This window comes from Terrapene carolina, unplaced genomic scaffold, assembly GCF_002925995.2.
Source record: "Terrapene carolina triunguis isolate 2854851 unplaced genomic scaffold, T_m_triunguis-2.0 Scaffold120, whole genome shotgun sequence".
Lineage (NCBI taxonomy): Eukaryota > Metazoa > Chordata > Testudines > Emydidae > Terrapene > Terrapene triunguis.
This window is the reverse complement of record NW_020664471.1, coordinates 4,884,426-4,908,793: the sequence shown is the minus strand read 5'-3', so window position 1 is coordinate 4,908,793 and position 24,368 is coordinate 4,884,426. Positions and strand designations below refer to the sequence as shown.

The following is a 24,368-nucleotide window of genomic DNA, read 5'->3' as shown; positions in this document are numbered from 1 at the left end:
CCTTCATGATTTGTGTACGTGTCACATGTGTTGAAGAAAAAATATTTTACATTTCAGAGATTTTTTTAAAGACTATTTTTCATATCCCTCTGCCTGTAAATTGAGTCAGGTACCTACGTTACAATACATAAGATTCTCACCCTCGCTCCAGCCCTTTTACATCAGGTAAAGGGGTTGGAGCAGCACAAACAGGTACTGAAGAAGACAGCCTTAGGCTAGGGACAGGCTGATGTAACTTAGAGAGCCCCTGACAGCTGCTGAAATTGTACCAGGAACCATCTGGTCCCCCGGAACAGCCCAAAATCATGGTTCAAAGACTTCTAAAAGTGACCTAAAATAACTTTTCTATACCTAAAAATGTCACAGCTTTAACCTCTATACTGAACCCTTCGAGGGCTAAATGTGAGTGCCAAGATTGGCAATCACAAGATTATACTGTAGGTCATGAGATGTTGTGACTTTAAAACCACATTTTTGCTATCTGCAGTATACCCTCTGTCTTGCCTGTCCTGGGTCTCAGGCCAAAGTTTTTAAATGGGGGAGGAAATTCCACATTTAGGAAGAATGTTTCTCTGCAAGTTGATGGAAGCAACTCTCAGGGTCTGAATGCTGGTGTAACTCCTGAGGAGATGGATACTGCACAGAAAACATTACATAATCAAACACGTGACAAATTAATTTATGATATCTAAAATTTAGCATGTACCTCTCTGTAATTTATAACCTCGACATGTGTTTGTATATACATAGCTATAGACAGTGCATTGTCTGACATGCCTCGAGTGGAACTAACCAATGTTATTTTTGTCTGCCCAGGAGACAAAAAGTCTAATAAAACAAGGCACAATGTGTTTATAAGTACAATTCCTGAGGAATCTGGGGAACTCTGCCTGAGCTGCAGGGCTGACTAGAGTTGAGACAGAGGATAAGAAAACATTAGAGGCTGAAAATGAAAACTTTAAGTGTAAACATAATTTCAGAACTGAACTATAATGAATTCAGTGTACTTGGTTTTTGCGCAAAAACTTTGAATAAAAAATAAGAACTGAACTATCTCAGCGGTTAGATTCTTTGCAATTTTTTCCCCATGTCGCACTAGGTTAAAGTTTACAAATATTTTGTGAACATGTTAAACTTCCCTCATCTTCTTAATCAGCTCTTAAAAAACAAAGCACTTATAAGTGAAGTACACTTCCATAAAAGATTGCCAGCCTTGGCACATGAAGTTCTTTGTCAATAGGAAAGTAAGTAGCAGCGCTAGCTTCCTCATTCATCTCTGCACTTCTCAGCCAAAGAGCCTCAACCCTCACCTAGTGCCTCCAATAGGGATACACTAGCGCCTATACTCATTTAAAGAGTAACTGCTTGTGCATACTCCAGTGAGCAAGACAAACAAAGATCAGTACAATTTACAGCCACTAGTATCTTACAGGGACAATTAGGTTACTCCCTCCTCAACCACCTACCACTGCTATTATCATGCATCATCCCTCTGTGATTCCTCCTTTTACATCATGCGCTGCTCCCAATTGCTCTGAAGGTAGTTGCCTGACACAGACTTGCCAAGTGTCACAGACCTAATGTGACATTCACCCATTTGGCAACACTGCCATGACTGCCTGAATCTTGGATGAAACTCACATACATTGGGGGGGGGAGAGTAAGAAAGGGTGGAGAGAGAGAGAGAGATTCTCCTCCTCAAAATACCCTTTGGCCTGGTGATGGCACACCAAGTTGGGAACTAAGAGTTCTTGTCTGCTTTCTTTCCCTGAGTGCTGCTGATATTTCTGTGAAGCTCAAAGCTCTATTGATCAAGGGCTCATATGCCTACCCATTCACAAATAAGATACCCGAGAGGTTGCACAATATCACTTCAGACAGAGCTGAATAATATGACAGAGCCTCTAATATGACAGAGTTACATCTCATCAACATTATCTTTCAGAATGAAGGTAGAATATCTATGTGCTTAAAAATCCTATCTGTAACCTTTTCTCTAACAACTACCATCAGGAATAGAAACCAAGAATCCTGGTACTCAAGGTTTCATTGCTGTCTCACAAATAGTTGTTTCGCCCTTCTGACAAAGTATGCACCCTGTCTAAAGGGCTGGTCCATATAGAACATAGTCTTCTGCTATCAACTGATTCTTCAGCTCAAGTGTAAGAGGTCTGTGCTGTGAGTTTGAAGAGCCTGGGTTCAAATTCTGTAGATCACATAAATGAGAAAAATTGTATGTGATCACATAATTAGAGACTTTATCATAATGCACATGCAAAAGGGGACAGAACTGCAATTACATTAATAATTAATTTTCTAACGCCTTTAACCAGCACTAATGCAATGAAAAAAATTTAAGATGAAATTTAGTTATATGTTAATTATTGGCAAATATGCAGACTTGTTCATTAAATAATTTGCATAAAAGGTTACACGTGGAGCTGAATAATACTTGTCAGCTATGTTGATTTCAGAGCTCTAACACAGTGCTCAGCCAATTCTGCAGCATCTTGAAACAATCTCTCTCCCCCAGGCCAGCACACAAAGTGAGCTGGGGACAGGCATACCCAAGCATTCCCTTACTAAGATCCTCAAAATCCAGAAAAAAAAATTAGTTTATTGCTGTGACAAGAGACTGCACTGGAACAGGTTATCAAAGGATGTGGTTCACCATTCCTCAAAGTCTTTAAATCAAGACTGGATGTCTCACTAAAAGATATGACTCTCAATCAATCACAAGTTGCTGGGACTGATCCAAGAACTGCTGCATGAAATTCTGTGGCCTGTTAGGTACGAGATCGGACTACATAATTAAAATGGTCCCTTGTGGCCTTAAAAATCTACGAAATTCTGACTCGTGGATCACAGCAAGAAACAGCAACTGGTTTTCGGCCTGGGTGGGAGAAAGATAAAAACTACTACTGAATTGACCTAGAAGAATATTGATCAGTAAATAACTTGTCAGATTTCTTTCTGATACAGTCATGGTAATTGTGTCTCATGTAGCTGTGATTAAGAGAATTATCATTTTTACCCTTCTGTCCAAATTGATTTCTCCACACAAAAACACACAATTGTATTTATCAATCAATTAACTAACATTTTCCAATAAAAGATCTAAAATAAATTTAGATCAGCAAGCTTGCTTGTTTGAAATCTTGTTCTCACAAACACCCATTGGTTTTAAAACATTTTTCTATTCCCAAACCATATGCAGCCTGTTTGGCTCCACACAACTCTTGTTGCATTACATCTTATAAGATTTTTTTTTGTTTTTAATTGTTGTACAGGGCAGCCTGAGAGATGCTAACCTTATTTTAACCGGGACTTCTGAGGAGATGAGGTACACAAAAGCCAAACAAACATTACAGCAAGAAATTATAACTGAACCAGAACATTTATTAGCAGGTACAAATCAAACAAAGACCATGAAAAAGGTACTATACATACTGCTGAATAAGTTAATAGCAATAACAATGTTCCTTCAAATAGTTGTGAAGGAATATTTTTAAGTACTTAGGTTTGGAGAGCAATTATAAATGGTTTCAGAGATTAATTCAATCCCCTGAGACAGCCTAAGCATATACAGGCTTCCCCAATTTCCTCTTAACTCTTGGGACCATAAAAAAAAAAATTTTTCAAGCAAGAGGCAAGTAAATCCTGTGCATCAATCATATGAAATAGTTAATTAACCTGCAAACATAGTCAACCATTTGAACCTTTTCATACACGTTACACTGAAGTGTAGGAACATCACATAAAATAAAGAAATGAAAGTTAGAAACACCACATGAAGGAACAAAACAGAAGAGTACACTCTGTTTATTCAATAAACATTGTAGACATCATATTCTACTGAAGTCACTGCACACACACACACGATATTTTCTAGTATGTGTGCTTAGGTAGCAATTCCAGCAGAAAGACCAATTTAAATGTCATGGTTGAACAGACCAAATTATGGTAAAGAAAACGACAGATGCTGTGGTATTAAGCTTCCTATAAGTTAATAAAGAAACCTAATGTAATATAATAACTATAGTTTACCATATTAAACTCTCAGACATATAATAGTTTTAAACAGAATAAATTCTCTTTTCAGTTTACAGTAAAATTAATTTGAGCCAAAACATTTCACATGGGAAAAAGACAATCATACGGCATAAAGTTGGTATCTTAAAAACAATCCTGTTAGAAAAGGGTTAGATATTTAGACATTATTTTTATACTGTGTGCCTAGTGCTTGACAAATAACTAACTTGTTATGGTTATCTGGTCAAATTAACCAACATGCAGTTAGGCATGATTTACCCCTCCCCTTCAACATTCTTGGATTCATATAAATACCAAAATCAAACTAGAGTTTAGAACTGCAGTGAGAAAGGGAGGGCCAAGTTAGCCCTCAGTATGTCTTCTTTAATGTAACTAAGGGTATGTCTACACTGCAATTAGACACTTGTGGCTGGCCCATGCATGTTTACCTGCAATATAGACATTTGTGCTCACGCTGGAACCTGGGCTCTAGGACTGAGAGGTGGGAGGATCCCAGATTTCAGGCTGCAGCTCGAGCCCAAACGTTTACACCACAATTAAATAGCCCCTTGTCCTGGGCCAGCTGGCATGGGCCAGCCTTGGATGTCTAACTGCAGTGGAGACATGCCCTAACTAAATGGCTAGCCCTTTGTAAAACATGGCTCTTTGGGTCTGCCATGTCTATATGACTGAACCGTTCTAACTTTTAAAAAAAATTAAAATGGGGGGGGGGGGTCAGCTATCACTTATTTTATTTTGCTTCAGAAAAATGGTCTGAATTAATTTGTAATCAGACAAATATAGAGAGAATAAAAAATCCAAGTTTTGAACTCCGCAGGCCTCCTTTCACTTACAATAGTTTTATACTGCTGTAACTCCATTAACTTCAAACTGACAAAAGTCTTCAAGTTACACCCACTTTAAGGCTACCACCAGGGCATAAAGGGGGCTTAGCGTAAATGAGAATCAGGCCCGAAGTCTGTAATCTTCCAAGAGCACTCCCCAAACTTACATTTCAAGAAAATTAAACATAATTTATATTCCAAAACAAAAAAAAAAATGTTAAAATAGAGTTAAGGCAGAAAGCACATTTCAGTGATTTAAGAATAAAAATGTTACACCATGAAGGAACAAAACAGAGTGAAGCTAAGCAGGGTAAAAAGGTGTAACAAAAGCAAGAGAAGTGTAGTCAGTGACATTATTTAAAAGTTTTTAACCAGAAAGTTGTTTTCCCAATGTAAATCAATTAAAGATAGTACATGCTCAACATTGTGAAATGCTATGCTCGTAATTTAAAGGAAGAAAAGTAACACAGACAGTTTTCATCATGGGAGAAGGTGTTGGGAAATTTTCAAGCTCTGCATTAGGACTGGGAACCCAAAGCAACTGAGAAAGGCAAGTCCACCAATAAAATTAAGTTACTCACTTCTAACTTCTCCTCTTTCTTCTTCCAAAGGGAGTAGGGCTCATCTTCTTACTCCTGCCAACTTCTGTCTGCATTTACCACCTTTATTTCATTGCATCATTTCTCCTCTCCCATCAGTACTACATGTCTCTCCCATTTGAACGGCTAGAACCTCTTGTGGTTTAAATCAGCATAGCTCCATTCAATGGAGCTAGGACAATGTTTACTACCTGAGACTCTGGCTCTTTGAGTGCTACTGGGGTGGGAGGGAGACAAAGAAGAGGGGTCTTCTACTTCCCCACCAATTATTTTCCCTCTTGGGAATTTGAACTGTGTAAATTAACAAGCACAATTGAAAGCAAGGATAATGCAATACTATGTCTATTTATTTGGACAAATGTAGTTTCATTTTGAAAATTCATTACAGCACACGCAATTGTTCAGGAAGGTATCTGCTAAAAGTAATTAAGGTTTGGTAAGATGAGAGTGCACTCACCATTTTGTGCATGTGTGCTATATTGTGTAATTGCTACAGCATACTGTAATATTTTTACAGGGTGACTAGTGAGGTGTGTGCTAGTGAGGTTCTACTCTACTTACGCCTCATGTTATAGCAATCTTTGCACTGGAGCAGGTGAACAAAGGTCATTTGTTCTACTAGAGCAGGAGGTCTCTTGTAATAAATAATACTTAAGAGTGACTTTAATGTACAGATTTCAAAGTTAGATGAAAAGTTGAGTAAGCATTATCACTTCCATTTTATAGGGCTTGTCTACAGGGGGAGTTACGGTGCAGCAAGTTAGGTGTGAATTTACAGCGCACTACCTACTCCACAGTAACTCCATGTGTGGACACGCTTACCGTGCACTAAAAGTGCCATTGGTGGTTTATCTTAGTACACTGTACAGTGTATCAAGCTATAATGCACAAAGGTACTTTTACTAGCTTGCTGTGCTGTGTAACTTCCTGTGTGAACAACGCATAGATGTAGAAACGGAGGTACAGAGGTTAAGTGACTTAATCAAGTCGTACAGTGAGTCTGTGACAGAGCTGGGAAAGATTTTTGTTCTACTCAACTGCCAGTCCTCTGTCCTATCCACTAGGCCACAAACGTCCTCTCTTAAGCAATGGAAAGTACTTCCTTTGACCAAGGTGGATGAGCTTCCAGCTACTGATGACTTCTCAAGTGATAGACTGGGTTGGATGTACTGTGAGAGCTAAAATTCCCTTGCATTACCAGCCTACAATTGTCCCCTTCTCTTCCATTTGCCTTTGCTCGTTGTCTCTTTATCACTGCATCCCTTCTAGTTTTTAGATCCTCTCTCCCAACAAACACAAAGAGCTCCCTTCATCAGTGGGGGGGCACCTATGCTCATAGCATTTTCCAGTATGAAATCAACTACAACTCTTTTCTGCTTTACTCGGCAGTAGTGTCAGAGCAATTTAAAAATGAAGGGAGGTATGGGTAGAAGCATGATAACATGTCAAATTAAAACCCCAAGTTACAAGTTTTAAGGTTGTTTAAATATAAAAGATCTCTAAGGATAGGATGGCAAAAATGCTCTTGCAACATTTAGCCAAATCCAGCTACTGTGTCTTTTAGGTTTAGTAACAAACAGGTTGGAGTAAATTTCTTTTGAAATGTCTGTGTCCTCTCACAAACAGCTCAGGGTTGTAATCCCAGCCATATTAAGTCTAGAGCTCCAAACTGGCTGTGGCTGCGCTGGGTGGAGTAGAATGGGCAACCCATTGCAACCACCAAAAAAAAATAAGCTTTCTTTAAGTTTCTTACCTGATATGTGTTGCAGGAAGAGACTCATACTGGCGAGAAAGAAAGAGCTCTCTGTGTTTCAACTGATGTTTCTGTTTATCAGTCAAATCGGCCTCATTCGTAGTTTCAGACTCTTCTTCAACTTCTTCTGCACAAGGATAGAAGACAGGAAGAAATTAGCTTTGCTATGTAATACAGTTGTGGACATTCACTTTTTTTTAAAACCCTCTAGGCAACCTGCCTGGATAGTCTAAAGAAAGTTCTTCATCAATTGTATAAAATGGCAACCTGTTTTACAACATTCTAATAACTAGGGATGAAAGCTTTTAAATATTGTATGTCAGGGGTTCTCAAACTGGGGGTTGGGACCCCTCAGGGGGGTTACGAGGTTATTACATGGGGGGGTCGCGAGCTGTCAACCTCCACCCCAAACCCCATTTTGCCTCCAGCATTTATAATAGTGTTAAATATATTAAAAAGTGTTTTTAATTTATAAGGGGGGGGGGGTCACACTCAGCAGCTTGATGTGTGAAAGGGGTCACCAGTAAAAAAGTTTGAGAGCGACTGTTATATGTGTTAGTTAATTCCTTTAAAAAGGATGTTGTCTGTTCCTCTATTTGTCCTTAGGAGTTTTTTCAGATGGCCACAAGGGCAACACTACCACTCCTCTTTCACCTCCCTTCCCCTTCTTTTCCTCTTTATGCACACAGCTGCCCACTGTCACTACTGTTCAGCTTCAGCTCTGCTGCTACTGTTACTGGTAAAACCATAGCAGGGCCTGGGGAGGAGCATGCGGTCAACAAAATAGCAAAACTGCCTATAAACAAAGTACTGTCAAATGCACAATGTAAACAAACTGCACAGAGAAAAAATTTAAAACCCCTAATTGACTTCAGCTATAATAATCTATAACACTATTTTCAGGTGACACTGTGTTTTAAAAGTTGACAGTATCCCTCTAATACAGGGGTTGGCAATCTTCAGCACACGGCCCATTAAGGGTAATCCGCTGGCAGGCCGCGAGACATTTTTCTGATGTTGACCATCCGCAGGCACAGCCCCCCGCAGCTCCCAGTGGCCACGGTTCGCCGTTCCCGGCCAATGGGAGCTGCAGGACGTGCTGGCCGCCGCTTCCCACAGCTCCCGTTGGCCAGGAACAGCGAACCGCGGCCACTGGGAGCTGCGGGGGGCCGTGCCTGCGGACTGTCAACTTAAACAAAATGTCTCGCAGCCCGCCAGCGGATTACCCTGATGGGCCGCATGCCAAAGGTTGCCGACCCCTGCTCTAATAAAACAGAAGAAAAAAGGGCATAATTTTAAATATCAAAATAATTTATTTTATTAAAACAATAATAAGTACTGATATAACACTAACTAAAAGGGCACACATCTTATAAAAGTTTTTAATCTTTTAATCTTTAAAAGCAGAGGCCTTTATGAAGAATTTTGTCAGTTTGCTCCATATTTTGAACCGATACAAATCTAAAATACTTTGGAACCAGCTTGACACATGGTAAATCCCACTGGGGGGAGTGGGAGTAGGGTATTGCAGGATGGTTGTGGGATTAAAAATAGTACAAAGCAGCGCTCTAATCCTGAGTTACTGCTATAAAACTTGCCTGGGAATACTCATCAACACTGCCTCTGTATTGGCAGGGTTCCCCAGGTGTTCAATATAGTTAATTAAAGGAAATACTGTGGCCATCTTATCTATTCTTCTAAGGAGCACAGATATTTTACAAACAACCCATGTAGTACTAATGCTAAACACTTAAGCCTGCGTGTTCTCTCACTGTAGAATCATGATCCTCTCCAAATTCAAGATTGCTATCCTACTACATCTGCTCCTCATCCCCTTCTGGCTCCCTAATGGCTCTTCTCATAATGTCAGGGGAGAATACTCCCTGAAGTGACTCTAGCTCCGTTGAATCCCAGTCCCCCCACCTATCCACCTGTCTGCTCTATTGGGTGGGCTGCATATGCAGGGAAGTGAGAGAAAACAGATCACTCCCTACAGCCACCACCCCCACAGAGACCCTTTTTGGTGAGGTTACAGAGGTAAATCACCTACCCCTACTTACAAATGACAAAAATTAAGCAATTAAAAGCAAATTTCTTCCAAAGAACCTGAACCTGCAGGTGTCTCAGTTCTGACACTGGCGCTCTAACACACACAATGCCACATATGCCAATGTTAAGACTACAACCCTTTCACGGGGTCTAGCTAATATAACAGAGCCAAGCTGCCACTGAGCGCACATAGGGTACCTTGATAGCAACAGGTAGAGCTGTTGACACGGTACTACTATGGTAATTACTTCCTTCATTTAATTTGTGTAGAATCTTACTGTTCAGACAATGTACCAGACATCAAGTCAGCTTAAAAGTTTACATTTGTAGAGATTTCTACGCTACTGAAAAAAATTAAATAGGAAAGGGAATGAAGGATTGTTAAGATAAAAATGTGTCAGTCAAGAGGGAGAAAAAGCAAAAGTCTACCTATTGTACAAGAGACACTGCACTATTCAAATGATGTTATAAAAGTGTTCATGTCTGTTACACACTGTTAAATTTCTTACATGGCGATTAAGGGCTCATCATAATACTAACTCCTTCCCTGATATAGGAATATCAGGGAAACTTGGGCTGCTTCAGATACAAAACTTTATTATGCGTCTTCTTTATGAAGTTAGTAATTAAAGATGAAAAACAACAATGGGGAAAAATGTTAAAGGTTAACCTTTCAAACACACAATGGGTTTGACAACTACAGTGAAGGTGAATCACTGTTAGAAGCTATATTTGTTTCAGCTAACAAATCCTAACAGCAAAATATACAATGAAGTTCAAAACATCAGTCTTTTCCTCTTCAAATATAAAAATGTCAACCTTTCTATTTGTTTATTTATTTATTTAGAGTTCCTTCTGTTTACAAGTCCTAGCTCTTGGCATTCTTTGGGTATTTTTATTTCATCCACAGTCTGAAAAACAGCAGAGAAATTTTAATTCTCTGTTTAAGTTTACCAGCCAGTCTGAATGCATAATTTAAGGAATTTATGTAAGGACTAAAAGCTCTTACAAAGCCCAATACCATTATACCCATCTCGCCCCCCACCCCTCCCCCCAAAAAAGACTATATATTAGGAAAATGCAGACGCGAGCAAGTAATTACTTCAGTAAAAGCTTTATTGAATAATGGGTCAAAATGGTAAAATATATGTAGCAAAACAAAGGCAACACAATCAATCAACAAAATCATGACCAACTAGTAGTTTTAAATGCAAAAGAAATGGTACTACAATGTTTTTCTTGAACAGAAGTAAGAACATTCATAGTTGTGAATCCCACAACAACCACAACTTGGCCATATTGCATAAATATAGCATGCAGCATTTATAAGGTACAGTATATATAGGGTTAATTTCAATGCCTTAGCATACTGTATATTCCCACACAAAAAGCTTGCCTAACTTAGAGTTGAGGTTGATTTAGTTTATTTCTCATCAACACAATTATCAGTTAAGAGAATCTTTATTTACATGCCAAAACATCATATTACCCATATTATTGCTTTTTTTGACCTGGATTAGTTGTACAGGATTAAAAGTGTGATTTTATACAAATTTAAACCAGTACAAGTTTGCATATGGACACTCTTATATCAGCAAAGACTAACACAGCTACCACTCTGAAACCTGACTCTTATATCAGTTTTAACTCTGACTTATATCTGTTTATCTTGCACTGGTGAATTTGCAGGCACAAGATAAACTGACAGAAGCAGTTTTAAATTCAATGAGTCTGCACACAAAAAATTGCACCAGTTTTACTACACTAATTTAAAATAAACCAGTATAACTTGTGTGTGTAGACATGCCCAGACTCCTCTTTCCCACAACTCCCTTGCACTTCAAACATATAATTAACTACAAAAGCACACAACCCAATTCCTCTAAATCACATTCAAATGTAAAACCTCAACTACACAAATATAAATCCAACTATAGGTGTGTGTATACTGATCAAGTCTATAGAGTTATTTGTCCATGAAGGAGTAAAGGTTGTGCATTTGAGTAATTCAGTTTTCAATTTAGCTTTAAAGTTAAACTTTAATTTTGTATTGTAGGTTGTACCTGGCTTTCTCAGAAGGTTCACCCCCTTCAACAACAGTTTGCACTGAAGGAGAAGGCTGATGAGGGCTCCCTGCTGTTCCAACTGGAACTCATACTGTCAGAATATGGTGGCCTTTGTTAACAAGTTGGAGAGCACTATGCAGTAATTATAGTCTGTTACTTATATTATTCTGTATTCTATGTTTTGAGCCGTTCTTGTTCCCTTTTTATGCTTAAAAAGCTACTTACTTTTAGCATTAATAAAGGAACAGACTGAGGGCTAGTCTGTATACAGAAATTGCACCCATTTAACTTAAAATGGTTTAAAAATCAATTTTGTTAAACCAGCACAAATCCCTTAGTGGATACATATTGGTTTAAATCTGGCTTATCACAGTATACCTTACATCAGGCTTGTATCAGTTTTAGAAAGCAAGGTTTAAACCAATAAAACAGCATCTACACACAAAGTTGCATCAGTTTAAATCGGTTGAGTTAAACATGGGCAACTTCATGTTTAGACCAGCCCAAAGGAATAAACTTTATATTTAATAATTGTTACTAAATCCTCTCCTTTCTCATATACCCCTTTATTCTAAACTATGCCTTAATACTTAAAAACAACGTGCTTTGTGTGTGATCAACATGACACAGAACCTACAGCTAAAAGAATATGAAAATACTGTGACTAAGTAATAACGAGTGAACTGAAAAGATCAAAGAAAAGACAACTGTGCATGGGCTTCTTTTCAGTTTAGCAATGGCAGCGCCAATGACATCAAGTTTGCGTTTGCAGCTAGGTTGCTTAAGGTAAATAACTACACTGTATTGCTTTGTTTACGGTCAAAACAAATACAAAGAAGGAAATTTTAAATATAAATATATGAGCAATATTGTCCACATTGCAGATAAAAAGCTCTCTCAAGTGCACAGCTGGTCAATTTGCCTAGAGTATATGAAGATTGTTGCCAGGTGCTGTACTGAACTGAAATGGTTGTAATATTTAACCCTTTGCAGTATAATTAAGTTGCTTAACCAACTCTGGGATAGATTATTCAAAATCATTGAGAAAACTCAGATTGGTGAGCATTTACTCACATGAGTAAGGGCTCGACAACCTAGCCCTCTCTGCTTATGCCAGTTTAGGTCACATGTATCATATAGTTTGTTCAGACTGACTAAAAATGTTCTAACACAACTCATCATTGTGTGGGTTACATACATACTACACCTCTACTCCAATATAACGCGACCCGATATAACACGAATTCAGATATAACGCGGTTTCACCTGTAACACGGTAAGATTTTTTGGCTCCCGAGGACAGCGTTATATCGGGGTAGAGGTGTACTATCAGGTAGTACTGAAAATCTAAAGTAAAGTTCATTTGTACTATAGAACTGTTTTAGATATTGCAGACTTAAATATGCCTTTCACAAATTTTCACCACAGTTCTTACAACATTACAGTTATTTTTGTTTAAATGAGGATTTACTCCCTCATATCATAGCTTCTCTGACTTTAAAGACCCATTGTTTTTAAAGAAGCTTCAGAAACTTCAGGAACAGTTACCTTTAATAACCATTAAAAACCAGTAATCCATACTTATTCACAAGTAAAATACGGATTTTTTTTTTAAATTATCTGCAAGTGCTTTGTGCTAATAAATGGTGTTAAAGTGACAGTTACAATATCAATTATAATTGACTTTATCTCATGTTTATCATAACACTGTAGCAAAAATATTTGGTAAAAAATTATCCCAGTTTAGAAAACTGGGGGGGTAAAAGGGGGAGGGAAGAAAAGGGAGGAGGGGTTTCAAATAAAAATGAATATTACTTCTGGAAAAAAAAATTACCATGATACATTTATTTCCTCTAAAGGAAAACTAATATATTCTGAGTAGTCCTGTAAACTAATTACAGATACAATGGTACATATATTGGATTTTTCACCATTGGAAACTATTTTTATGGAAGTACAAAGTCTGTTGATTGAGTAAATAAAGGTCTAATGGAAATGTGGAAACAATGTTGAGCACACATTAGTGGGTCAAAGGTGGGGAACAAGGAGCTGAACTGATGTGTTGCAACTTTTGATCAGAGATCTCTTTCTATTTCCTCTCCTCCTCTTGTGTTTGTGTGTTATCTATTCAGATTGTAAACTCTCTGGAAGGGAAATGTCTTGTTATGTGTCTACAAAGTGCGTAGCATATGTGGAGCAGGTTGTAAGTACCATACATTTTAATTTAAAACAACACTAGTCAAGTAGTGTACTGTAGTTATTAAAAAAGCTTAAAAGTCAGGAACTCAGATTTAATGATAAAACAGATGTTTGTTAATCAGGAAATTAGAACATCATTGTTTTAAAAAAATAGGGCTGTCGATTAATTGCGATTAACTCAAAAAAATTAATTGCAATTACTCGTGGTTTTAATCGCACTGTTAAACAATAAAATACCAATGGAAATTTATTAAATATTTTGGATGCTTTTCTACATTTTCAAATATATTGATTTCAATTAAAACACAGAGTACAAAGTGTACAATGCTCACATTATATTTATTTTTTATTACAAAGATTTGCACTATAAAAATTATAAACAAAAGTATTTTTCAATTCACCTCACAGAAGTACTGTAGTGCAATTTCTTTATCGTGAAAGTACAACTTACAAATGTAGAGGGTTTTTTTTTTGTTACATATCTGCACTCAAAAACAAAACAATGTAAGACTTTAGCGCCTACTAGTCCACTCAGGCCTACTTCTTGTTCAGCCAATCGCTAAAACAAACAAGTTTGTTTACATTTACGGGAGATAATGCTGCCCGCTTCTTATTTACAATGTCACCAGAAAGTGAGAACAGGCATTCACATGGCACTTTTGTAGCCAGCATTGCAAGGTGTTTATGTGCCACGTATGCCAAACATTCATATGTCCCTTCATGCTTCAGCCACCATTCCAGAGGACATGCTTTCATGCTGATGATGCTCGTTAAAAAATTAACATGTTAGTTAAATTGTGACTCAATTCCCTGAGGGAGAATTGTATGTCTTCTGCTCTGTTTTACCCTCATTCTGCCATATATTTCATGTTATAGTAGTCTCAGATGATGACCCAGCACATGTTGTTCGTTTAAAGAACACTTTCACTACAGATTTGACAAAATGCAAAAAAGGTACCAATGGGAGATTTCTAAAGATTGCTACATCACTCAACCCAAGGTTTAAGAATCTGAAGTGATTTCCAAAATCTGAGAGGGACAAGATGTGGAGCATGCTTTCAGAAGTCTTAAAAGAGCAACACTCAGATGCAGAAACTACAGAATCCGAACCACCAAAAAAGAAAACCAACCTTCTGCTGGTGGCATCTAACTCAGATGATGAAAAGGAACATGCGTCTGTCTGCTCAGCTCTAGATTGTTATCGAGCAGAACCCATCATCAGCATGGACACATGTCTTCTGGAATGGTGATTGAAGCATGAAGGGACATATGAATGTTTGGCATATGTGGCACATAGATATCTTGCAACGCTGGCTATAACAGTGCCATGCAAACGCCTGTTCTCACTTTCAGGTTACATTGTAAAGAAGAAGCGGGCAGCATTATCTCCTCAAATGTAAACAAACTTGTTTGTCTGAGAGATTGGCTGAACAAGAAGTAGGACTGAGTAGACTCGTAGGCTCTAAAGTTTTACATCGTTTTATTTTTGAATGCAGTTTTTTTTTTACATAAATCTACATTTGTAAGTTCAACTTTCATGATAAAGAGACTGCACTACAGTACTTGTATTAGGTGAATTGAAAAATACTATTTATTTTGGTTTTTACAGTGCAAATATTTGCAATCAAAAATAAATATAAAGTGAACACTAAACACTTTGTATTCAGTGTTGTAATTGAAATCAATATATTTGAAAATATAGAAAACATCCAAAAATATTTAAATAAATGGTATTCAATTATTGTTTAAAAGCGTGATTAATCACACGATTAATTGTGATTAATTTTTTTAATCTCTTGACAGCCCTAAAAAAAAAAATCTTTATTTTAGATTGTTTGGATTTCAGTTATGGTCTCAAAAACAGTAAAAAATTATGCCCATTTATCCTCTCCTTTCTGATATGAGAATACTGCTAGCTGCCACACAAAATAAATTAAGCGCTTTGTTGATTATTCAAAATACAGCAATACAGTATATTGTTGTAGAGTGATATAACTCGCACCCAACCTCTTGCCACACCAGATACCAGAGGCTTCCATTTTATAGTTGTGAGTGGATCTGTAACTAGTATGTTCCAGGAAGATACAGAAAAAGTTGCTCTGCAGCTTATATCTGGACTTCTGTGTGTCTGACCAATTTAGAAAAGGTGAACAGGGCAGAGTGGTGTATCCCACCTATGGTTGGATGATGGATGAGAGTAGGGTTCTGTGTGAGATTTTATTATCTCTAATCCATACCTTCAGGCGTCCAGTCTTTAATCAGAGGATTGGTTTAGAGCTCACAGGGTAATATGTAGATATTTCAGTGGGAATCTGTGGCCTTCCAGCTCCGCCTTCTAATCAATAGATAACACAGCTGCTCTATTAGTATCCATCTATATTTCATTTGATACTTAATGAGGCCCAGATCCTGCAAATATATATACGCATGTGCTTTACATGTATGAACTTGACTGCAGCGGACTAACCATATGCAAAAATTGCACAAGCATTTGCAGGATCGGACCTTAAATTACTATTTGTATTACTATAGTCCTGGACCAGGACACCATTTGTTGGGTAAACCCCAGAAAAAATTATAAAATTCTGAAAATAATGTTTATCCTGCCAGAGATTTAACTACAAGAGATTTTTTACCCAAAGAAAATACACACACATAAAAACTTCTCCGGGAGGTATCACACTGCTGTTCCCCAGCTTTCTTTTTGAACTGAGGCCTTGCATATTTTTCCACTATTTGTAGTCAGGAAATGCTATTTCTAGTGTGAAAACTACTTTTTGTACTGCAAAAAATAATAAACAAAACAAAAAACACCCTGGAAAATACCAGAAAGTGGAACCAGCAAAAAACAAGCATGTGATAACAAATATTTTCCACACAGCTCTACCTAGACATAAAAGCTTGTTAAAGAATAGTCTTTCCTATTGTGATAGGCATCTATCTATAAAAGGCCATTCTAGGGCAGAGAAAATATAATACTTTTTTTTTTTAAATCTCTGTATAGTTTAGGGACAGGATTCATAGTTCCAAACTCTTGACTAATTTACATGTAAAAATTTAAGTATGCAGAGTTTTAAGAACTGAGAGCACCTAAAATTTAATTTTTCAGTATGATTTCATAGTCTACTAACAGATTCTACATTGGCATTTCCATTCACTGTGCTAATGATTACAACAGAGAAATTTAGGCAAACCTAAGTTGATTTTCTAACCACTCATATCAATAAGCAAGGAAACAGCCTTTCAAAATCTATCTGTTGGCAGAAAGAGAAAAGGACATGTTGTACAAACATTTTTTCCCTCAGAATGGCATATGATCCATTATTTTACTTCCTGAATATGGGTGATTTATCCTCGCTAATGTCAACAAAGCTCTAGTCACTTCAAGTAGAGAATATTTTCTTGGGGTGGTGTCGGAGGAGATGGGGAGATGTGTCTGTTCAGCACATATAAATGCAAAGCCTGGCTGAAGCTTTCTGGGGGTTGTTTGTTTCTTGAACAAACTCAGGTAAGTCTCAGCAAAGCAACATATCTGTGTTTCGAAAATGGCGACCACATAATCCAAATGATCTTATACTTGTTATCAACATTCTAAAGAAGCTTTTATTTTATAAACTGAAAACCGGAAAGGGGAGAGGGAAACGAGTTCACTAAGCCGCAGACTTACATTAATATAGGGTTGTCAGTTGTCCAGTTTTCGACCGAAACACTCAATCGAAAAGGGACCCTGGAGGCTCCGGTCAGCATTGCTGACCAGGCAGTTAAAAGTCCGGTTAGCGGCGCAGCAGGTTCTGGCTGGCTCCCTACCTGGCTCCACATGGCTCCCAGGAAGTGGCTGGCAGATCCGGCTCCTAGGCGGATGGGCAGTCAGGGAGGCTTCACACACTGCCCCTGCCCGTGCTCCACAGCTCCCATTGGCCAGGAAACACAGCCAATGGGAGCTGTGGGGGCAGTGCCTGTGGGTGGGGGCAGCACACTGAGCCCCCTGGCTGCAATCCGCCTAGGAGCTGAAGGGACATGGTGCTGCTTCACGGGAGCTGCATGAGGTCAGCGCTGCCTGGAGCCCGCATCCCGAACCCCCTGCTTCAGCTCAGAGTCCTCTCCCACATTCCAAACCCCTCTGCTCCACCTAGAGCCCTCTCCTGCATCCCAACCCCTCACCTCGGCCCCATCCCAGAGCCCGTACCCCCATCCAGAGCCCTCACCCCATTCAACACCCCAACCACCTGCCCCAGCGTGTAGCTCACTCCCACACTCTGAACCCCTGGGCCCCATGAACAAGCCCCAAACCCCTTCATGCACCTGAAAACCCTCATCCCCGGACCCACACCAGAACTCGCACTCACAGCCGGAACCCTCACCTCCTCCCATACCCCAATCCCTGCCCCAGCCCTGAAAAATGAGCAAGGATAGGGGACAGCGAGCAACAGAGGGAGGGAGGATGGAGTGAGTGGGGATAGGGCCTTGTAGAAGTGGTGGGGTAGGTGGGTTGGGCCTCGAGGAAGGGCGGGGAAGGGGGTGGGGCAGGGATGTTCGGTTTTCTGCAATGAGAAAGTTGGCAACCCTTGCTTCATATGTTTTTTGATAAAATCATGAAGCAACTGAGCAATGTCTGGAATTACACCACAAAACTTTCCTCTCCTTTAGAGTCCTAAGTCATAATCACAAAAGTCTACTCTAAGAAACAGAAACCATGCATAGACAGGAAATTTGGGACAAGAAATGCCACAGGTGCCTTGGATATGAGAAAACTCATCAGAAAACTGATAAGGGTTCTTTACATAAATCCTGAAACTGCTGAAGTTTTTAACCCATTCCACTGATAAGGAAAGCAAAGTAGCTACTATGTCTCTTCATCCAGAAGAAGGTAGACTATCATATTAATTTTCCATTAAATTATGTGGTATATGCATGTGCATACAATGACTCTATAGTTATTTTATTTCACAACAGGAGGCCTGAGTAGTCACCCATCAATCAATTTTCTGTCTACATTAAAGTGTATTTGTACAACTGCAGTTCAAGCCAAAAAATCCAGTCAATATGGTTTGCTTTCATATCTTCCAAGTATTTTCAGGGACATTTTTCATGCTATTATTGTGGCTGTGTGGGATTTAAAAGAGAAGTTTTCCCATTCTTGAGATGTGTTTACAGGATTAATCTCTGGAGTGTATTCTTTCCTTGATGCATGTACATCAATCCTATTAGCATTAGTGAGAGTTATATATGTGTATGTGCACACCGAAAAGAACAGAGTCTAAAAATCATTAAAACCTTTTAAACTATTAATTCAGCTGTCAATACAAAACATCACATTTTCATTATACTAGCTATCCTAATATGACTTTTATACTTTTACACTGATCTACTGTAGGTTTGCTTTTTAAATCAAAATGTGAAACACTGTGGAAAAGAAATCAATTAGTATTTTAGAAGTCTGATGCTACTCTTATGATTTTGTTTTGCACATAATATTTTCTAGTAACATATATATTTCTTTTGCATGAGCTTTTCTAAAATACAGTCTTAAGAAAGAGGCTATTTTTTCATGAAAGCATACCAAATTAAAAGCAATAAAATTTCAGAAGCAGTCTCATAAATGGCAAACTCCCAGAGCACATGCAGTCTAATCCTCTGTGGACTTTTATCATTAAAAAATGTCACTTTGTAAAATTTACCTAACTACTCTACTTTCCATTCTTTGAGGAGAAATTCCCATGCCACTGAACACTTCATGTTTAGATCCTCTTAAAAATTAGCTTTAATTCACTTGCAACAGGGGAGAGGAAAGTATATTTTGAAAGGTAAAAATATTATTTCAGAATTACAAATCTTGGCAGTAATATTAAGAAGCAGATGTAGTAATTGAAACTACTTAAAACTTTCTGAATTCATTTATCTAACTAGATTTCAAAATGACTGCGTCCCTTTAAATAAGAAGCCTGGACAAATCTGGTAAGGTGTATCCTATTTGGGGGCGGGCTGTTTTGTTTTCTGTTTTTTTTTTTAATATATGTTGGAAGTTCATAAGCAATCCATGAAAATACAAAAAATTTTGTTACTGCCTATGACCCTTGTTTATAAATGCCATTTATTAATATATTCTTGTATATAAATCCTCACCCTTTATTCAGTTGAATGAATAGGGGTTTTACTTGCTTAGAATGCTGATGGAGACATCATACAAAAGAAAACAGCCATGTTATACCATTTCCTTTCTGATCTTTGATTTTTCTTTATTCATAGAGAATCATGCATGTAATTCTGGCATTCAACATGAGGGATCTGACAGGAAGGTATCAACAGAAGCCATTATTCTGAAATACATTATAGTAATTTCAAAATGATACAACGTCACTTTTCATGCAACAATGAATGAGATTATAATAAAGTTTTACTGTAAATTGTACGTATAATAAATAACACCAGAAGTGAACATGTCAGATCAGAAGTAATAAAGTTTTGGTTAACAGCCTACATCCAATCATTAGATAACCATTAATAGTCCATTACAGACTTTCAAGAGAGATTCCCTCTCACTCCTTCTCTACTTGCATTAAGAGCTTTATATATTTATGTTACAGCAATTAAGTAAAGACTTCAAAGTCAGCAGCATTCAGTTCCAAATTAATTTATAATCAGCATATTAAAACATCTGTACCATTGTAGTGAAATAAATACAGTATAAGTGTTGAATAGTGACTTTACAGATACCTGCTGTAGAAAGAAAGAAAGAAAGAACAGTTGCAAAGGCATATTGACCTAACCATCATTTCAAAGTTATTGTACACAAAATAAATCTACAGCCGTTCTTACATCACAATTCTTATTCTAGAATAGTATTTTGCAACAAAGAGCCTCTCGTCAACATTAGGAATTTCTTCACTTGTTCAAACAACGAAAGCCACCCTTTACACCAGTGTATCACTCTGACACTGTACCTCAAAGCAGCACCCTGGAACCCCCATATTCACCACTGTCATATAATTATGATATGTTTTGTACAAAGTATGGCTTGTGAGGTATCATTTTATAAGTCTTGATCTGTTGAACATTAATATCCTGTTGGATTGTACATGCTATCATTGTACACCTCTACCTCGATATAACGCTGTCCTCGGGAGCCAAAAAATCTTACCGCGTTATAGGTGAAACCGCGTTATATCGAACTTGCTTTGATCCACCGGAGTGCACAGCCCTGCCCCCCCGGAGCACTGCTTTACCACATTATATCCGAATTCATGTTATATCGGGTCGCGTTATATCGGGGTAGAGGTGTATGTGACATTATGAAGTTTTGCTATGTGTGTATTACTGAAATATGTTGTGAGGTTGGGAACACCCACAACCAGCCTTTCAGGTACAACAATGGAGTAGCCAAACACGCTGATGGCCCATTAAAAGGAATCCATACTCCCAAAGACCATAACAGAAGACTTCTCAGAGAGAGCATGTAGACAATGGAGGCTGCTTGACCAATGCGGGCAGATCCCCATGTCACAAGCATAGGTCTTTCCAGCAAGATGGAAGAAACTATAAAAGAGGCAAAGTGACATCATCACTTGGTCTTTCTCCTCCCCCACCTACGCTGGAAGCAACAAGAGCACTGGGAAGACAAAGACTTGAATTGAGGAGACTGGTCTAACGGGGAAGCCTATGTATTAAGAACTATAATCTACCTGCAACATCCAGTGGGATGAGAAAAACTGCTTGATCCAAATACTGCCTAGTGTAATAAGGTTTAAGATTTAGACTGTCCGCTTACCTTTTATTTTCTTTGGTAACTATCTCTGACCTTTTGTGCCTACCACTTATAATCACTTAAACTCTATCTTTCTGTAGTTAATAATTCTGTTTTGTATTTTACCTAAAACAGTGTATTTTGCGTGAAGTGTTTTGGAAATCTCAGCTCTGTTTCCAAAGGCGTGTATGTGTCCTCTCCACACTGAGGGAAGAACAGACTGGGTAATAAACTTACACTGGTCAGGCTTCTGACCAGGGCAAGACGGTACAGTTCTGGGGCGCAAGGCTGGAGAGCTGGGGGGAACTGGCTGAAACCTCGTTATTGTTAGTTCACGAGTGGCTGGGAAAGCATTCATGCAACTCAGTTGGGTGTGTCCCTGCCTGTGGATGTCTGTGGAAGTACAGAACCAGCCCAAGGTTTGTGACTTGACACGGCATCACGGAGAGAGAGCGGTATACCCCAGGTTGCTGGGACAGAGGGCTCAGTAGTCCCACAATCCAGGTTGCACCCCAGGGACCCTGTCACACACCCACAACCAACCTTTCAGATACAACAATGGAATAGCCAGACAGCGGTTAAAGGCTCATCAACACCCATCAAGAAAAGAACCCACTATCCCAGGAACTATATACAATGGAGACTTCTCAGAGAGAACATGTAGATAATGGAGACTACTTGACGAATGGGGCAGACCCCCACATCACAGCAAAAGGTCTTTCAAGCAAGCTGGAAGAAACTATAAAAGAGACATCATCACTTGTCCTCACTTCTCCCACAACTCAACACCGGAAACAGTCTGGACTCTGGAGGACAAAGACTTTGAACTGGGAGAGGGTGGTCCAGGCCTGGAAAGAGTTCCAGCCTGTGTACTGAGGATCTGTGACTTGTTCATACCATTTGTCAGGCTGAGACGTTGCTTGATTCAAATCCTGTTTAGTTTGTAGAACTCAGACTGCAAATTTATTTTTGTTTCTAAAGTAACCAATTCTGATTTCCATCTCTGCTACTTATAATCACTTAAAATCTATCTTCTATCCAGGCTTCTGACCAGTGCAAAACAGTACAGTTCTGGGGTGAAAGCCGGGGGAGGGGGGGGGGGGGGGGAATTGGCTGGAACCTATTGTTGATTCATGAGCGGCTGGGGAAAGAATTTATGTAACTCAGTGGGGTGTGTCCCTGCCTGTGGATGTCTGTGTAATTACAGTACCTGCCAGAGGTTGGTGGCTAGACATGACATCACAGAGTGAGAGGGATACCCCAGGTTGGTGGCACAGAGGGCTCAGCGGTCCCACAGGCCAGGTTGCACCCTGGGGGCCCCGTCACAATCACAACTATGTTAGGAGGCTGCATTGGGGGTAACTACTACCTCAGTGTTGCCACACTGGTACAAAAATCTTTCATGAAGACAAGCCCTAACAGTAGAAAATACAAATCACCAATAATGGACTATGTCACAATAGATGAAGTCTCAGTTTAGTTTTACCATTTCTTAATAAATGCTTAATCTCAAGTATAGACAGTAAAAGCATACATCCGTACGTCTACGATATAATGATTTAGGCGGCAGTCTGGCAAATGGCTCTGAATGGGGCAGGGATCCCACATGCAGAATCAATCGCCAGCAGGGTTCGGACTCAGCTGCTGTGCAGCGGCACCTCTCTGAAATTATTATTTTGTTCTCCAGAAATTCAGCTGTAACTCAGTCTCCACCTGTTATGGTTGAAGTAAACCTCAAAAATGAGACTCAAAAGTAATTAATGCAGAGACAGGTTCTACAAACCCAAATCCCAGCTTGGACCCTGGGTACACATACTGCTGGCTAGCCCACTCTGAAGCTCGCATTGCGTAGTCTTCACTGCTACTGTTTCCAGCACTATCTGGATTCAAGATAGCTCGAGTAGGCTAGCCTATGCACAGCTTTTGCTATACACACATACCCTTTGAGAGTCTGCAGAGAGCCTGGAAAATTGTTCACAGCTGTGAACTACCACATTCATCTCAGTGATGATAGTTAACAATGCTGACCTTTATACTATTTCAGTGATCGTGTAAGAAAGGAGAGGGAGGACCACAGATCTGCACAATTTACTGCAAGTGGTGTCTGATTCTGAGGATATTGGGGTGGGGGGCAATTTGGAAGATGCCCCCACTTATTTTCCCAAATCAAGAAGGAGCCAAGCCCACGAAGCCTACCAGAGCCCACGGACATATTCAAACCCCAGCAAGCCAAAGCTCAGAAACCTGCACAATATTTTATACATCTGCACAATCTACTGTGAATGGCATCTCACTCGGATGACTCACATGGGCAGAGATCAGAAGAGTACTACCATATTTTAGTTTCCCAATTTGACCCGTTTGCTTGACTGGGAATTTAAGTTATTAAAGGAAGCAGCTGAACTTTAGTAAACTCTCTATTAAGTTCTAAGATCACTGATCTCACAAAAGTGAACTAAAGAAATTAATTTTCTGCAACCTCTGCTTAACACATCCAGCTGCATACAGTCAGTCTGACGGTCAGGAAACCAACCAAGTTGGTTGTTTTTTAAAAGAGAAATTTAATAAGTATCCATTTTTGTGGTACTCTGTTTAAATATTATAAGATTTTTGGTATAGTAAAGAAGCAATCTCCAAATCTGTGTGCCTAAAACCACACGTCTACTTTTGTGTGTGTTCAATACAGGGCACCTAGGATTCTTCACATGCAAACATTCAGATGTAGGTATACAAACAAAATTGTACAAATGCATTGAATACAGCCACTATTTTTGCATGTGTGAAATCCTAGGCACCTAAAAGTTAGTCCACAAAAGTCCAGGTACACAATTTTATGCATGCAAATTTGGAAATAGAGCTGAGGTCCCTTAGAAGATATGACCTGTAGATTAGAACCCATTTATTCCATTTAAAAGAAGAACATTAACAATCATGATAACATATCAATAAGAAATTTTCCACCAAATAAATTTACTGTATGTCCATGGCAGGTAATAATTCCAGAAAGTACTTAGAGCTGACAGTAATCTGGTTAATGACACACACACACACACACACACACACACACACACACACACACACACA

At 38.9% G+C, this 24,368-nt stretch overlaps 1 protein-coding gene across 2 annotated transcripts in view; it reads right to left on the bottom strand.

Moving 5' to 3' along the window:
- Positions 1–24,368, bottom strand: part of MTA3 (metastasis associated 1 family member 3) — a 190,028-nt gene that overhangs the window by 145,741 nt on the left and 19,919 nt on the right. For both annotated transcript variants that reach the window (XM_026652526.1, XM_026652525.1), the window contains exon 4: positions 7,230–7,356. In XM_026652526.1, coding sequence (XP_026508311.1) covers positions 7,230–7,356 — 127 coding nt within the window. The remainder of the gene's footprint in view (positions 1–7,229; positions 7,357–24,368) is intronic.